The sequence below is a fragment of the Onychomys torridus genome, chromosome 4 (assembly GCF_903995425.1).
Source record: "Onychomys torridus chromosome 4, mOncTor1.1, whole genome shotgun sequence".
In the NCBI taxonomy this organism is placed as follows: domain Eukaryota; kingdom Metazoa; phylum Chordata; class Mammalia; order Rodentia; family Cricetidae; genus Onychomys; species Onychomys torridus.
Window position 1 is genome coordinate 64257800 of NC_050446.1, and position 18193 is coordinate 64275992.

The 18193-nt window shown below is 37.1% G+C and overlaps 1 protein-coding gene and 1 pseudogene across 1 annotated transcript; one reads left to right on the forward strand and one right to left on the reverse strand.

Annotated features, from left to right (window-relative positions):
• Positions 1 to 1476: 1476 nt before the first annotated feature.
• Positions 1477 to 5169, reverse strand: LOC118582832 (annotated as a pseudogene).
• A 5793-nt stretch (positions 5170 to 10962) lies between these two features.
• On the forward strand, positions 10963 to 11898 carry LOC118581812 (olfactory receptor 4C6-like). Its single transcript, XM_036184247.1, has one exon. It carries the CDS (start codon positions 10963 to 10965, stop codon positions 11896 to 11898), a length of 936 nt encoding a protein of 311 aa, XP_036040140.1.
• The last annotated feature ends 6295 nt before the right edge of the window (positions 11899 to 18193 follow it).

Sequence of the window (18193 nt, forward strand, 5' to 3'; positions counted from 1 at the left end):
CAGAGAAAAACCAATATTTTTATTTAAATCAGGTTGATAATAAATGTGATCTCTTTCTAAAAAAAGGGGCGGGAGGCATATGATATAGATATAATAGGATAAAAGGGTAGATTAATAAACTTACTTTTAAAGAACAACAAATTCTTTAAAATGTCTTACATTGGTCTAAATTTTAGTCTATTGATATAAACTTAAAGTTATTTTTGTTATACTGTATATATATTTCTACTCTCGTTGGAGATATTATGTTTATGCAACTCATTTAGATTGTAATGGATAATTAAGAAATACACATCAATTAGTCTCTTATGATAGTCAAACATAGTCATGTTAAGTTTTCTAGGTATACATAGATATATTTCAGATAGATAGGTAATCTTCAAACACATCAAAGGTCTACAGAATATGACATTTTAAATATTTTTAAAATTTAGACTTTCTGGACATTGAGACAGCACTGGCAGCACTGATTTACTTCAGAGAGAAGGATGGGCATTAAAGACACTTCATATGGAGTTTATCTTCACCTTGGCAAAAATAGCCATTTGGACAAAAACCTTTCTTGCCTCGACTGCTTGATAGACTGGATATGCAGGACTCATAGAAAGGTGACCACTAAACTTTGCTTAACAAAATGGTCCTTCAGGTTCCTGCTTTGCAGAGGAAACTACCAGACATTGTACAGGACACTGGAAAAACTGACCAAGACACTCTAGGCCTGTGGGCTGAAGACAAATGCCCCAACTTTATAAAGGAACATTGGGTCACTGTCCAGGCTGCCAGCTGTCTCTGTCTACCCTGCAAGACCCATGAAAGTTAATTGCATTATTCTCCCGGTTCTCAGGTAATATTATATCCTTCTGAGTTCTTTGATGTGGTTGAAGACTAGATAGCTATAATTTCCTAAGTTATGATAGAAGATAAGTTAAATATAAAACCTTAAACTCACAAATAAAAGATAGATAGGATATCTATTTTAATATTGTGACTATAATTCTTGCTTGATAATTGTTTTGTTATTTGTAATTTTACTATGTAAAAGTTAACCCTCCTTTTTAACAAAAAAGAAAAGGGGAAGTGCTGTGGATATCACTCTGTATAAATAAAGTGCTGATTGCCCAGTAGCCAGGCAGGAAGGATAGGGTAGGCAGGACAAGGAAGAGGAGAAGGCTGGGAACAAAAAGGCTGGGAGGAGACACTGCCAGCACTGCCAGGAGAAGCAGCATGTAAAGACAATGGTAAGCCACAAGCCATGTGGCAAAGTATAGACTAACAGAAATGGGTTAATTTAAGAGTAAGAGCTAGACAATGGTAGGTCTGAGCTAATGGCCAAGCAGTTTAAATAATGTAAGTGTCTGTATGATTATTTTATACATGGGTTGTGGGACCTCAGGAGCTTGGTGGAACCTGGAGAGAAGCTCTCCAACTACAAAATATTGTACATTGAGTCTTTTCCTGATTTTCACAGAGGTATGTTTATTTGTCTTCTGAATGAATTTTTGTATTGAACAGTTCCCTAATAGCAACTTTCATTTGAGCATTTCTCAAGGTATAGATTAAAGGGTTTAACATAGGAGTTATCATTGTATAGAATACAGCAATGTAGTTAGAGTTTTCCTGCCTGGCCCACAGTCTGGACAAATCTCTGTCACCCGCCAGGCCCATAGATGCTCAGAACCAACCAAGTAAACACACAGAAACTTTCATTGCTTACAAACTGTATGGCCGTGGCAGGCTTCTTGTTATCTACTTCTTTTATCATAAATTAACTCATTTGTATTAGTCTATACTTTGCCACATGGCTTGTGGCTTACCAGTGTCTTTACATGTTGCTTCTCATGGCGGCAGCTGGCAGTATCTGTCCTCCCCAGCCTTCTACCTCCCACAATTCTCTTTTCTGCTTGTCCCGCCTGTATTTCCTGCCTTGCAACTGGCCAATCAGGATTTTATTTATACAGAGTGATATCCACAGCACTTCCCCTTTTCTATTTTGGTAAAAAAAGGAGGTTAACTTTTACATAGTAAAATTACAGATACCAAAACAATTATTAAGCAAGAATTACAGTTATAATATTAAAGAAGATATCCTAACTATCTTATATTTGTGAGTTTAAGGTTTTATATCTAACTTATCTTTTATCATAACTGAGGAAATTATAGCTATCTAGTCTTCAACTACATCAAAGACATATTATTATCTGAGAACCAAGAGAAGGATGCAAGTAACTTTTGGGAGTCTTGCAGGGTAGACAGAGACAGCTGGCAGCCTGGAGAGTCACCTAATGTTCCTTTGTAAAGTTGGGGCATTTGTCTTCAGCCCACAGGGCTAGAGTCTCTTGGTCACTTTTTTCAGTGTCCTGTAGAATGTCTGGCAGTTTCCTCTGGGAAGCAGGAACCTGAAGGACCAATTTTTCACGCAAAGTTCAGTGGTAACCTTTGTATGGGTCCTGCATGTCCAGTCGATCAAGTAGTCCGGGCAAGAACAGTTTCTTGCCCAAATGGGTATGTTTGCCAAGGTGAAGATAAACTCCATATGAAGTATCTTCAATGCCCATCCTCCTCTCTGAAGTAAATTGGTGTTGCCAGGAGCAGACATGTCTAACTGTCCAAAAAATCTAAATTTTAAAAATATTTTAAATGCCATATTCTGCAGGTCTTTGAAGTATTTGACAATTACCTATCTATATGAAATATCTCTATGTATACCTATATGATTTAACTAACATGGCTATGAGTATGATTATCCTAGATGACTAATTATTAATCTATTTTTAATTATCCATTACAATTTAAAATGAGATGTACAAACATAATACCTTAAACAAGAGTAGAAATATACACAGTATAACAAAATTAACTTTAAGTTTGTATCAATAGACTAAAATCTATACCAATGTAATACATTTTTAAAAAGTTGTTGTTGTTTAGAAGTAAGTTCCTTTTAATCTATCCTTTCATCCTATCATATCTATATTATATCCCCTTTTTCACTTTAGAAAGAGATTGAATTTATAATCAACCTGTTTTAAATAAAATATTGGATTTTCTCTGTCCCACACTAGAGGGCTCTTCTGATATGGGACACAAGAGTCTCTTAACCTTTTCTTTTAACAATGTGCTTGGGTTTAGAGAAGGAGTGAGCCAATTCCATCTCCAAAGCCAGCTTGGAATTTGGTCGTAGTTTTTCTTACTACTTGCTGCTGGAGGGGGTGCTGTATCTTATGGGGACATAAAGAAAATTTAAGGATTATGGAGTAGTCCGTGAGGGTAAATCTCTGAGCCAGTTGCCTTGAAACCATTCTGGATGTTGGATCATCTGGGCCTTTCTGGTGGTCTTGGCTGATCAAACCTGATGTATCTTAATCTGGAACAAATCCACAGCCTCTGGCTTTCTGTGGAAACAAAAGCAGACACTCCTTTCCAAAGCAACATATCCTTATATCCAAATTTTGAAGTCAAGATACCTTTAAAATTCACATATTTGTTTAACACAACAGCTTTTATGATCAAATCTTTTTCTGCAGTTAAAAATCCCAAAGACAACACAAACCAGATTCTCTGTGTAATAACCATCTTTGTAAGAATGAAAGCCATGCCATTGTGGCTCCTGGCTCCACCCACCTCCTCTTTCCCACATTGCTGTGGTACAGTTTAATGCCAGCTCTGGGTCTGGAGCCATGTGTACCATCAACTATCAGAAGCAGTTCTATCAAAGTAGTGCATAGCCCAGAAACATTTTTGTTGTTTTTTTAACTAGCAAAGGCTAAATCTACCATGCAGCATAGTAAAGTGTGGCTTGTAGACTACTCATTCCTGCCACATTGCAGGCCAGACGCACATACCAGGAACCCGCCATAGTAGCTCAAACTGACAGGCTGCCACTAACTTGAGAGAGACAACTGGGAAGCTGTTTTCAGCTCCATTTTAGAATCTTTTTTCTTAGGTTTCAGGTGGAAAATCTTGCCAACACGTTGGGTGCCATTTGTAGTTAGTTTTTCTGCCTGGCCCACAGTCAGCACAAATCTCTGTCACCTGCCAGGCCCATAGATGCTCAGAACCAACCAAGAAAACACACAGAAACTTTCATTGCTTACAAACTGTATGGCCGTGGCAGGCTTCTTGTTATCTACTTCTTTTATCTTAAATTAACCCATTTCTATTAGTCTATACTTTGCCACATGGCTTGTGGCTTACCAGTGTCTTTACATGCTGCTTATCATGGTGGCGGCTGGCAGGATCTGTTCTCCCCAGCCTTCTACCTCCCACAATTCTCTTCTTTACTTGTCCCGCCTATATTTACTGCCTGGCTACTGGCAAATCAGCATTTTATTTATACAGAGTGATATCCACAGCACAGCAAGTGCCTTGTCAATGGGTAAAGTAGTTGCAGGCCTCATGTACACAAAAATGGAAGGCACAAAGAATAAGACAACCACTGTGATGTGGGAGACACAAGTAGAGAGGGCTTTGCGCCTCCCTTCTGCACTGTGGTTTCTTAGTGAGCACAGGACAACTGTGTAGGAGCCTAGAAGAAGTATAAATGTTAATAGACAGATAAACCCACTGTTGGCAGCAACAAATAGTCCCAGAATGTGGGTATCAGTGCACACCAGTTCACGCAAAGGGGTAAGATCACACATAAAGTGATCTATGACATTAGGGCCACAGAAAGGTAATCAATAATAAACAGGATCTTTATGATTCCATGAAGAAAGCCTCCCATCCATGACACTCCCACCAGTAGGTTACATACTACTCGGTTCATGATGGTTGCATAGTGCAGTGGCTTGCAGATGGCTACATAGCGATCATAAGCCATCACAGCATCAGGATGACTTCAGCAGCTGCAAAGAAATGCTCCCCAAAGACTTTAGTCATGCAACCATTGAACTGGATAGTCTTTTTTTCATGAAGTGAATCAAAAATCAGTTTAGGGTTATTGACAGAAGAATAGCAAGCATCAATAAATGAGAGATAGGCAAGGAAGAAGTACATAGGGGATCCTACCAATCGACTGTGTGTAATGGTGACCAGAATGAGCAAATTTCCAACAACAGAGACTATGTAGTTGACCAAAAGCACAGCAAATACAATTGTCTGCATGTTTGGGTTCTGTGTGAGCCCCAGGAGAACAAATTCTGTCACATTCCTCTTTTCCATCTGCTTCATTGAAAAGTTATTTAAAACACAAATATAAATAATATATGAACATAAGTAGTAGCAGCATGTGGAACTTTAGAGGCATGATTATTAAAGGAACAAAACATCTAAAAATCATTCTCAATTGTGCAGGTGATAATAATAAACTGAGGAAACTGATGTTACCCATGTCTGGATCACTAGGTAATACTTCTGACTCAGGACATTTTTCTAGTGCAATATGCTCATTAGTCAGCAGTAATCATGGAAGAACACTGTAAATGTTGGCTATTAGTACTTTTCAACATTAAGCAAGAAAAGTTTTAAATTAATTTAAATTTAATATTTAGATATGTTTACTTTTTAATTCTAAAAATGTATAATTAATAAAATATTAATATATCTATTATTATAAATATTTGAAAATATTACTTATAAGAAATTACTACACATATTTCTAAATTTGAAACATTTTTGAACTTTTGCTCTTTTGAACATAGAAATGATTTATTCCTTAATTTTCTTGAGTAAAGTACATTTTCAAAATTCTTAATTTTCACAAAATTTCAGCAATTGTCTGAACAGAACAGAGATAAATATCAAAATAAGTGATAAAAAACATTGATACAAGGACCTTGGTATATGTCCTAGGTAAGCAGTATTCTCTTTCTTTGGTATTTTCAGACAAGGAGATAACTATGTGGCAATTGTTACATCTTAATATTAGAGCCAATAATTAAATAGGTGATACTAATATCTTTATTATTTTTTGTTTGGTTTGCTTTGGAAGTATCAGGTGACCCAGTTCCAATGTAGCTCTGCCACTGGGAAAACCATGATCACTGCAGTGGTAAATGTGAATTTACTGGCAATATGATTGGATCATCAATCATTAGAGGTGTGGCCACTAAGGGATGTAAAAGTGATAAAAGGCCACATGCCTTAGAAATTTGTACCATTTGCATTATTCACTGTGACCTCTTTGTCCCCAAGTACATTACCCAAGAGACAATATATTGCTGGTCTTTATAGTTAGGAAGACGCTTCAATCATAAGCTCAAAATACAGCTGAATGATGGACATGGTTTGATGAGGGATATTATAAAAATCTGCTGGCTAAGTTTTGGAAAACTTTTCCTGTGTAAAGGTAATTTAAATCCCTTTTCCTAACTCAGAGACCTATTTTCTCTTTAAGTACATGAACACTCAGAGCATCTCCTTTTAATCCTTCTGTGAGATTGTTAGAAACTCTATTCCTGACAATGTAACTTCCTTGTGGAACTGGATTGTCTGCTCCTATTCAGATTCCTAGCTGTTCTGTAGAGGAGTCAACATGAGATTATCTCTGCTGGAGTTGTGCTTTTGATCAAGTTGACCTAGATTTAAAGAATTACCTGTACAACTTTTTCTTTTATTTACTGAAATCAGCCAGCTAACTGGCCTTTGTGTGTCACAGAGGCCACAACAAAATGAAATTGAAGGCATTTTTAATTACTTGATTATTAAACATGCTCTTATTAATCTGAGATACAGCTCAAGTTGTTGTAATAATTGAATCACCAAATATACTTTTTGATGTGTCAGTAATTCTTCTGTATATTTTATTAGGTGCACAAATGTGGTTTGATGATGAAGAGTCCTGAGCTATTGATAAAAAAAAAGTTATACTTTGAATTTTTGTTTCTTTTTATCAAGAAGATCATATGTGAAAAGGATATGAAGGCTGCATTGAGACACCAAGCTGTGGTTGAGCTCCTGAACTTGGTTATCACATGTCTAAGAGCTGGATTAGTAATTATGAAATATGGTGAATGCACTGTTTGAAGCAGGATGCCATGGGACTGACAGCTATGTTTTACTGGTGATACTTCCATTTCTGGAGGTAAGAATGCCATCTGACTTGCTGGGGAGCCATGGATTTGAAGTTTGATGAAATAGAATAAATTGATCGTGTTTGAACATACCCCTAAAGGCTAAAACTGAATAAAAATAATGAAAGATAAATTATTGCTTATATGGGAACTATACAGGTAAGATCTAACAGGTGCTTAGGATGATGGTAATGAAGACAATGGTGGGAAATAAATGGGTGATGAAGAAGAAAAGGTCATGGATTTGTTGCTAGCGAATCTAAGCAGAGATAGTGGGAAGGTGAGACTATTACATTATGAAAAGTAACTAGGTGGTCAAAGATCATGCTTTTTATTTCCTTTATAGACGTGTAAATAGTTACATAGTAGTGCACAGAGTTCTTAGAATAGCTGCACTAATAAGAATACAATCCTGTGGAAAAAACATGTGTTCAGATATTATGTTGCAATTTGTAACTTAAAAATTAAGAAAGATCTCATGTATATTGTATTTGCATTGGGTCAATTTATTGTGCTTTATATTTAGAAAGATTGAAGACAAAATGAATGCTCTTAACTTTTTTCTTTTTTAGTGTACAGTTATCATTCATAGTAGTGGGTTTCATAAACACAATTTCATACAAGATAAAGTATACTTTGACCATATTCTACACACATACTCATTTTCCTCTTCCTCCCCACTGCTCATAGTTCTAACCATTTCTCAGACACGTTTACTTCTTTATTTACCTCATTTACTCATACATGTTCTTATGAATCTACATAAAATCTAGACTCCACAGGGGCTTTCTGCAGAATTGAGTATTCAGTAGTCAGTAAGTAGTCTTGTAGAGAGCAGACAATGCTCACTTGGCCTCAGGGATTTGTCCATTGCAACATGCATGCCAAGGTTTGGACTCCAGAACCTGGGAGGTTGACACATGAAAAGAAAAGAATAGAGATTGATTTGATTATTATTGAGACAGTTTAACTGCCTGACTAATTTGATTTAGATGTATATTATAAATGAAATGATAATTGTGACTGATTTCCAGATTGAAGAAAAAAAAAGGAAGGCATGGGCATGTCACCTATTATTTTAAACTATTTTAGATTTGTGATTGCTTATAGGAAATCTCACTTGGAAGCATTAAGACTGCATTCCGGTACGATCTGAGATGTTTTATGTATTAATGTAGAAGTAATGTATATGGCTTCCTGGAGCATCTAGCCTTCCACTGATTTATAACAATGACTTTGAGATGTAGAAAGCTATCAATTTAACACACTAGAAGCTAGAGAATGAAATGATAAACTTCATTTATTCTGTTTTCTAAATGTGTGTCCCTTCTACTTAGTAGTATTCAAAAATTTTGAGGTCCTTCAGTTAGTGATAGGAATCAATGTTAGTCTCTATTTTAGGTTTACAAAGAACTTTCTGGCAGCAGTCTATTTAAGTAGTAATAGGGAGAGCAAAAAGACTATATGTGAACCAAATAGCGCATGACTTATGTTTGTGGCCAGCAAAGAAAATTTTACTACTAAGACATTAAAAAAAAATCATGCATTTGGCTGTTATAACTCTTATAGATATCTGTGGTCACTTTATTTCTTCAGAGTGTTTGTGTAGTTCAGAATGTGTAGTTCAAAATGACAGCACCTAATACAAAATTCTAGTTCATCTGATATGAGATTCTCCCTTCCTACTTGTCTCCTATGCATCTGTATACATGTGTGCATGTAACTCAATAGTCAATCCCTTGTATATTCCTCACATGTCATCCATCTTTATTTTTGAAATGTGATATTTAACCTCCTTGGACCTTACCAAATGGTTTAGGTGGCTAGTTTTCACGTCTCAGATTTCTAGCTGTCTCTGCCTCTCAAGAACTGGGGTTACAATCATAACCATTTGCACTCAGCTCTTTTAAGTATTTTCTATAGACCTGATGGCAAGCACTGGAAACACTGAGCTGTATTCCCATATAACTTAATGTTTCTAAAACTCAACTTTCTTATTCTCAACATAAAATTTTAATTGTGTCCATCTCATGTGATATAATAAATAACTGGCATAGAAGATAATAAGCACAAAATAAAGTAGATTTAGAAATTGACATTTCCATTCTCACTTAGAATCCTTTGTTTCCTCTGGTGATTTCACAAGTAAAACAGGAAGAAAGGAAGTGGATTGTGATGGAGAATTTATAATTCCTTTATTACCCTGTAGACTAGAATATTTATATAATCCCACTGACTTAGAGCATACAAAATGATAATATCATACACATAGATATGGGCATTTGTTAGTGAGAAATGCATTTAAGGTTTAATTTATTTTAAAGGGGATTTTAGGAAGTTGTTTGATACTTACAAATTAGATGATAGTTTCATATTCTAAATTTGTCATATGTATATATGTAAATATATACATATATAGTGTGTATATGTGTTGTTAGAGTTTTTCTGCCTGGCCCAGTCAGGACAAATCTCTCTACCCGCCAGTCCCACAGTCGCTCAGACCCAACCAAGAAAGCACACAGAAACTTACATTGTTTACAAACTGTATGGCCATGGCAGGCTTCTTGCTATCTGCTTCTTTTATCTTAAATTAACCCATTTCTGTTAGTCTATACTTTGCCACATGTCTTGTGGCTTACCAGTGTCTTTACATGTTGCTTTTCATGGCGGCGGGTGGCGGTGTCTCCCCAGCCTTCTACTTCCGAGAATTCTCTTCTCTCTTGTCCCGCCTATACTTCCTGCCTGGCCACTGGCCAATCAGAACTTTATTTACACAGAGCAATATCCACAGCATATATGTATATATTCACACATGTAGGTGTGTATGTGTGCATAATTCAAAATTAGAATATTAACTTTTTATGGGAGAGTCAGTGGTTTTTACTGGGGAATTTTTGAATGAAGTAGACATAGCAAGCATGAATTTATTTCAGAGGATCATTATCCTAATGATAATTATATTATAATGTCATTCATACTGAGCACTAGATATTAACTTGAGAGAAATAATATAGATTGTAATTGCTCTTAGCCTAGAAGCAGAAATGATGAATTTGGAATTGACTTCTGTATTTGCTATTCATGAGAATTTTGTGTCATCTCCTGCAACCTCTTTAAGACTTCTTTTCTATTCTCTAAACTGAAAAAAACACCAACATTATAAAACATGCACATTCATGAGGTACAACACTCAGCAAATATTAGCAATATGTAATAATGTAATAAGGATATTACTAGTCCAGTTTTATAAAGTAGATGTTCATGTGTAAAATATGTTGTCCTTGATATGAACTCCTTCGTGTTTGGTTTTTCTCAAGGTTCTACAACTAAAATATGTTAAATGTTCAATAAAATACATGGCATGAGTCCATGCAGCCTCATACATTGTCCATGTGTACATGAAATGCTAAGGTAAGCTTAACATTCTACTTTCAAGTCTGCAAAAGACAGAGCCTTTGAGATGTTCAGGAAGTCTTGCATGTGTAATGTTTCTTTTATTGTGTGTGAAAAAAAATGATGTAGGAACAAAAAAGTGTTAGACAGAGAATGACAAAGAGTAAGCCAAGAGTGTGCAAAACAAGTTATTAAATACCTGTTAACAGCTATAATCCAATGTCAAGGTTTTCTCAGGATTTAATTATACAATATTCTTAGGAATATGCACACACTTAGCTTTGAAGAAGAATTTCCAAGCAGCAAGCACTTGGACAGAAAACAAGAGTTGAATTAATGAGAAACAAAGCTTTCTTGAGTTCAGTGAGACTGAAACTACTATCAGACTTTTTCTAAACGCTATTGGCTTCTGCACAAATGGATGTAGAATACATGTGTCAGGAAGGTATGAGACAAGAAGAAACAAATGTCCACAACACCACATGATGACTCAATAAAAGTAATATTCCTTTTACAGATTCTCCAGTGCAGAATTTTGTATGTCCTTCAGATCACAAAAATGGTGAATCAAAACAATGTGACTGAGTTCATTCTTTTGGGAATTACAGTGAATCCAGAACTGAGGAAAATATTGGCTGTTTTGTTTCTAATTATGTACATGGCCACAGTGTTGGGAAATCTACTTATTGTGGTAACTATAACTAGAAGTCCGAGTCTGAGGTCACCCATGTACTTCTTCCTTTTATCTCTATCACTCATGGATGTCACTTATTCTTCTGTAATTGCTCCAAAGTTGATTATGGGCTCCCTTTCTGAGAGGACTATTATCTCATTTGAAGGTTGCCTGACCCAGCTATTTGCAGAACATTTCTTTGGTGGTGTGGGCATCATCCTTCTCATTGTGATGGCCTATGACCGCTATGTGGCCATCTGTAAGCCCCTAAACTACATAACCATCATGAGTCCTCAGGTGTGCAGCTTGATGGTAGGAGGGGCTTGGGTGGGAGGATGCTTGCATGCAACCATTCAGCTTCTTTTTATGTATCAAATACCATTCTGTGGTCCCAACATCATTGACCATTTTATTTGTGACTTGTTTCCATTGTTGAAACTGGCCTGCATGGACACACATATCTTGGGTCTCTTAGTCATTCTCAATAGTGGGATGATGTGTGTGTCCATTTTCCTCATTCTCATTGCTTCCTATGTAGTAATCCTCTGCTCCCTCAAGTCTTATAGCTCTGAAGGGAGACACAAAGCCCTCTCCACATGTAGCTCTCACTTCACAGTGGTTGTGTTATTCTTTGTGCCATGCATTTTCTTATATATGAGGCCTGTGGTGACATTTCCAGTAGACAAAGCTATGGCTGTGTCCTTTACTGTTGTTGAGCCAATGTTAAACCCCTTGATCTACACCTTGAGAAATGCAGAGGTGAAAAATGCTCTGAAGAACATGTGCACAAAGCGGGGCACAAGGGATGCCACTAACTGTTAAGGCATTGAAAAATATTTCCTACAATGCCAGTGAAGGTCTAATCTCCCCACTATTTCCAGTCCTCTGGGGACAAGGGATCGAGCAGCATCTTTTGAATTTAAAAAATTCAGATAAAGGTATATTTTGGTTACTGTCTAGTTTCTGGGACATTTCACCAAGGTATTTTTGATATACATCCTTCTTGAAAAGGATGTACGCACACACACACACACACACACACACACATACACACACACAAACACGCATGCACATGAACACATACTTTTGTTCACACCTGCATTTTGAACAATATATAGCTCCTCAGTTTAATGTTCTAGTGTTCTAACTTCTTTCCCTCTTCTCTGCTGAAATGATCTCTTCTGGAAGGTAGTAAACTTGACTACCTTCCCCTGAATTCTTAAGTTGCCTAGTGAAGTCTTACTTGAAAAGAAAAGTGAAGTAATCCTTGGCTTTCTCATCCATTGCCATTGTTTATTCTCTACTTCTATAGCCTGGTGTTATTCTCAAGATTCATGATCAAAAACTCTTCTTCACAATATCTCTTGGATTCTACAGTCTTCACTCTCACAAGTGGTAATCTTTGGTACCATATGGGTTTTGTTCAAATTCCATCAATGAAAACATTCCTAATTCATGCTCAGGAGCATTCTCATGAATACTAGTGAAGGGATTTAAGCCTATAAAAGACTTAGAGACCTAGATGTTCACCAATAAACAAGAAGAAAATAATGAAAGGCTCAATACATCTAAATACATTAGGAAATGAAATCCCCAATTTGCATGTTGCCAAGGATTATTTCAGGTAATATTTCTCAGATATTTTACATGCTATTTTGACTGATGTACATATCAAATTATATGAGCCTTTTTTGCTCAGTCTCATAGATGAAAGAGAACTATCTGACAAGGACATTTCTTCCATATTAGTTTCTGTATAAGACTGTACTAGATTGATAACTGCAATATTATGAACATGACTATTCTAGCTGATAATTGGCCATGGTCAAGTTTCTAGGCTATGATAATTTTTGGCATTCTCTCTATTTATGAGATCTTATAAGCCTTTATCTATTTCTGCTTTAACTATGGTATCATTCCCTAGAACACACATCTAGTTTCTTGGTGAGGATTTTTAGTGCTATAATAAAACACCATGACCCAAAGCAACTTTGAGAAGAAAAAGTTTATTTCACCTTATAAAATCTAGTCTACTATCAGGAGAGTCAGGATAGTGTTGCTATTTGGTTTTTCTCCTTGGGGGTGGCTACCACTCATCACCCAAATAAATCATTCATGGAGTCTTATTCTTAATAATAAATGCCCAGATGTGGCTTGACTTGTTTCTTGCCAGCTTTCCTTAACTTAACTTATCCCATCTATCTTTTACCTCTGGGTTTTCCTGTTCTCTTACTTCTATAAATCTTACCCATACTCTATGGCTGGCTGTGTAGATGGGTGGCTGGCCCATGGGTACCTCCTCCTCTCACATTTAGATGTCCCCTCTCCCAGATTTCTCCTTCTACATATTTTCTTTGACTACCAGCCCCACTTATATTTACTTCTGCCTTGCTATTGGCCATTCAATTCTTTATTAGTCTGTCAGCTGTTTTAGATGGGGGAAGCAAAAGAGCTTCACAAAGGTAAACAAATACAACATAAACAAAAGAAACACACCTTAAAATAATATTCTATAACAGGGCAGGAACTCAAGGCAGGAACCTGTAAGCAGGAACTGAAGCAAAGTCCCTAGATGGACACTTCTTATTGGCTTCCTTATTGGTGAAATTATTTAGTCCACTCCACATAGTTAAAAGGGAGGTTTATTTTGTGGGATAACTTACAATGAAGGGGTAGGTTGCAGGGTCTGGCAAAGGTATAATGCAGTCCAATGGTGTTCTCTGGAGAACTCTGCTGGGTCTCCCTCCAGCGTCCAGGGTCCCAGAACCAAGTGTGTGACCCCCTCTCCATCCTCTGTCTTCTGTTTCCTTCTCCGCCCCTGCCTTGTGGGCGTGACCATTACTTAAACCTCAATGGGGGTTGGAACTTCCCAGCCAATGCTGGGATGGCTATCCACTACACTTCCTCCTTCTGGATTCCTCAATATGTTTTGTTATACATCCCAGGAATACCTGCCCAAGGAAGGTACCACTTGATGTTGGCTGGACACTTTTATAATAATCATCAATCAAAACAATACTCTATAGGCCAATCTCATGGGGATGTTTCCTCAGCTTAAGTTCTGTCTTCTCAGATGACTCTATTTATGTTAAGTTGGTGAAAAATAGCCTGTATACCTCAGCACACTGATAGGTTTCCTTTATCCTGCATGACCATCCTGCTGTCACCAAGTAAGGCAACTTCAATCTTTCCACATTCTCTATCTTGATTATCAGGCAGTTCTCTAGGGGTGACAGGGATTGTGACCATCAAAGTCTGCCAAGACCACTCTTATCTAAGACCCAATGACCTCTTGGTGCCTTCTCCTATTTCTATTAAGAATGGTATATTGAGCATAGTAGCACTGTTATTTAGATACTCTGATGAGGTTAACAGTTTGCACAACTTAGGCTTTTGTTGTTGTTTTAATCTAATGAAAGGAATTCATCTTCTCTGCTGGTAGTAGTGTGTGGAAGGCAAGGTAATAGATGATGTCAAAAGATTATATAGTCTATGAATACTGAAAATATGGTCTGACATGTTACAAAAAATGGTTTATGGAAAAGATGAGTAGTTATAAATTAATAAAATTCCAAGTAATCATTTTGAGAAAAGAAAAATAAATAAATACATAAAATATTTTCCCATTTTCTTGCACACACTGGTCATCTGATTTGTGTCTATGACTATTACCAAGACTGTGTCTTGAGAGTCAGTAGAAGTCAGCAAATACAGGCAACAGAATAAATACATGAAACAACATCAATAATAATAAAGTATAGTGAACCAGATAGAACCAAGAGTTGGAAGAGACTTAATGTCAATAGGGACAGAATCTGCATAGAAAACTACAGGATAAAACCCAGGCCTTAGAGAGAGGAGGGATGGATGTCTGGACAGTAGGAAGATACTACATGACCTGATGGGACAATACCGAAATATTGAAGTCTTTCTACTTGTTTTACAATTGTAACCTTCACCAATAAAGTGTTACATTTGAAAAAGGCTTAAGAAACTTTGATAGAAATATTTATTCAAATTGTTCATTTTTCTTTATTAAGAAGTATTTTATTCATACTACACACCAAGCATAGATGCCCCTCTTTCCCTCCTCCCACTACCCTACTAGCCTTCCCCCCTCAACCCATCCTCCATCCCCTTCTCCAAAAAGGAAAAAGCCTCCCATGGAAAGTCAGAAAAGCCTGGTAAATTCCAATGAGGCAGGTCCAAGCCCCTCCCCCACAAGCTGTGCAAGGTGTGCTACCATGGGCTTCAAAAACCCAGCTCGTGCACTAGGAATGGATCCTGATCCCACTGCCAGGAGTGCCTTAAGCAGACCAAGCTACAAAACTGTCTTGTTTATGAAGATGGGCATGCAGAGCAACAATCAATAAATGGGATGTCCTGAAACTGAGAAGCTTCTGTAAGACAAAGTACACAGTAAATAAGTCAAAATGGCAGCCTACAGAATGGGAAAAGGTCTTCACCAACCCCACATCTGACAGACGGCTGACCTCCAGAACATATAAAGAACTCTAGAAACTGGACATCAAAATACCAAATAATCCAATTTTTGAAAAATGAGCTACAGAGCTAAACATAAAATTGTTCATTTTTAGTGTTAACCTGAATATATATAGGCAGGGCTGTTATGGAGAAACATTATTTGCCTGGTTGGTTCTGCACATATTAGGAATGACTGAATTACATACAAAGTTTTTTGATAAATTAATAATTCACCTGTTCCAAGAGTAAGGTTAAAAAAAGTATTTTCTCCCAGACTGAGCAAAGTGTCCCTGTGTAAGCCCAAGGTTTCAAACAGCCAGCTCATGCACTAAGGACAGATCCTGGTCCCACAGTCCTGGTGCCTCCCAAGCAGATCCAGCTATTCAATTGTCTCACTTATCCTGAGGGTCTGATCCAGATGGGGGCTCCACAGCCTTTGTTTCATAATTCATGTGCTTCCATTTGTTTGGCTATTTGTCCCTGTGCTTTTTGCAATCTTGGATTCAACAATTCACATTCTTCCAGACCTTCCTCTTTCTTGACAGTTAGACACCTGGAGCTCTACCTGGGCTCCAGTTTGGAAGGAGGTGACAGGACCTGGCTGTACTGAATCCACCAGGTTTAAATGAATCCCCAGGGGTGCCTTGATCCTGGAGGACATGGGAATGGAGGGGAGGGGCTGGGGGGAGGGTGGGCCTGGGGATGGGAGGAAGCAGGACAGGGGGACCCATGGTTGATGTATAAAATTTAAAACACATAATAATAAAAAAATAAAAAATAAATAAAAAAAGTATTTTCTCACTGAAATTGACAAGTCATTTCTTAAATGTATAAACATCCAGTGGACATAACATCCATGGTAATAACGCCATATTAAAGTAAACAGCATAAACAGAAAAAGGGAACCCCAAAGCCCACTTCAGAAAATACTACAATGAAGCTTGAAGCAGTGGGGGATATAACATCATCACCAAAGGAAGAAAGAATGCATTGACATTTAGAGAATCTGGGAAAAATCAAATGTTTTAAAGAAAACACATGAGTCCCCTTTGATATAGCACAGCAGGAATCAGAAATAGAATGTCACCAATCTTGCTCTCTGGGCTGTACACACCCCTCAAAATCATCTCCTGAAACTGTATCTAACCTCACTTGTGTGTCTATGAAATGAATTCTCTCAAAGAAGCCTCTGAGAAGAATTTTTTTAAACAAATTAATTTCTGGAAGTATATACAGAGGTTTTGAAATTTTTCAGGATGTCAAGAAACTTGTTCCATGCCACAGAACAACTAAAACAGCCTTATTTGGAGCAGGTGTGTAAGTCAGGAACTGAAGTCCTCACTCAATGTCACTTCATCTTTGCAATGTGCTTTAACCCCAGGGTAGGCTGGGTAGACCAAGGGACCTGTTCATATAGTTTTCTAGAGTTTGTTTCAAGGACCCCTCTCCTGTGTGTGTGTGTGTGTGTGTGTGTGTGTGTGTGTGTGTGTGTGTGTATGTGTGTGTGTGTGTGTATTTCATATTGTAGACACTGAGGAGAAATACCCCTGAGAAACAGTGGAAATGGCTAATTCAAAGTGAGAAAGACAAAAATTAATGTTCAACCTGCAATCTTATTAACATTTAAATTAAGTGGAATTCCTAGGGTAAAATGTATTGAACTGTCTCGACAGAGACTATTATTCTTTTACTAACTGACTTGGCAGATATGTCTGTATGAGTGTTTCAAATATTCACTGTTTAACTAACAAATGTCAGGGAACTTCTCGTGATCAACCACTGTAGCAGTATGAAACAGGAGAAAATTAGCAGAAAATTATCAATGAGTACAGTAACCGTTTTTTACTTAAGCATGTAATGACTATATTTGGTGATGACATAATTGTTTTAAAAGTATTTTTGAGATTTAAAATTGACACATGCTAGTTCTAGAAGATAAACAGAAATGTTAGCTATGAACAATATTAAAAAAGGAAGAAATTACAAAATTCATGTAATCTAAAAACCATTTTAGCAGTAGTTTTACTCTCCACAAACTGACAGCAAGCTCCATTGCTGAAGACAACACTTACACAACATAACAAACATAGAAAAGATGATCTGGTGCCTATGAAGAGCCTTCACCCATATGTTATAGTGTTTGGTACAGAAAGGTCCTTAGCACAATATCCAAAAGGAAAATGTTAAAACCAAACCAGTCACAGGCCCTTTGATCTACAATGGTGTCCTGCCTACAAGATATGTTAGCACAATGGTGGAATATAATTTATAACAGTAACCAGCCAGTATCTGATTTGACTTAGGGCCCACTCTACAAGATGTAACACATACCTTACACTGCTTGAGTGGCCAAGTACCTGACAGTACATAGACCAGGGACCCAGGGTACAAACAAATACAACTGGTCTTCATTGAAATGACTCCTAAGGGTATTCTGCTATAGTCATAGATTATTGCCTTGTTCAGCCATCATAAAAGACGCTTCCTCTTATAGCATATGGGAAAAATAAAGACCCTGTCTTAGTTAGGGTTTTTTAATTCTGTGAAGAGACACCATGACCACAGCAACTCTTTTAAAAAATAAAAAACATGTAATTGAGGGTGGCTTGCTTTCAGTTTCAGAGGTTCAGTC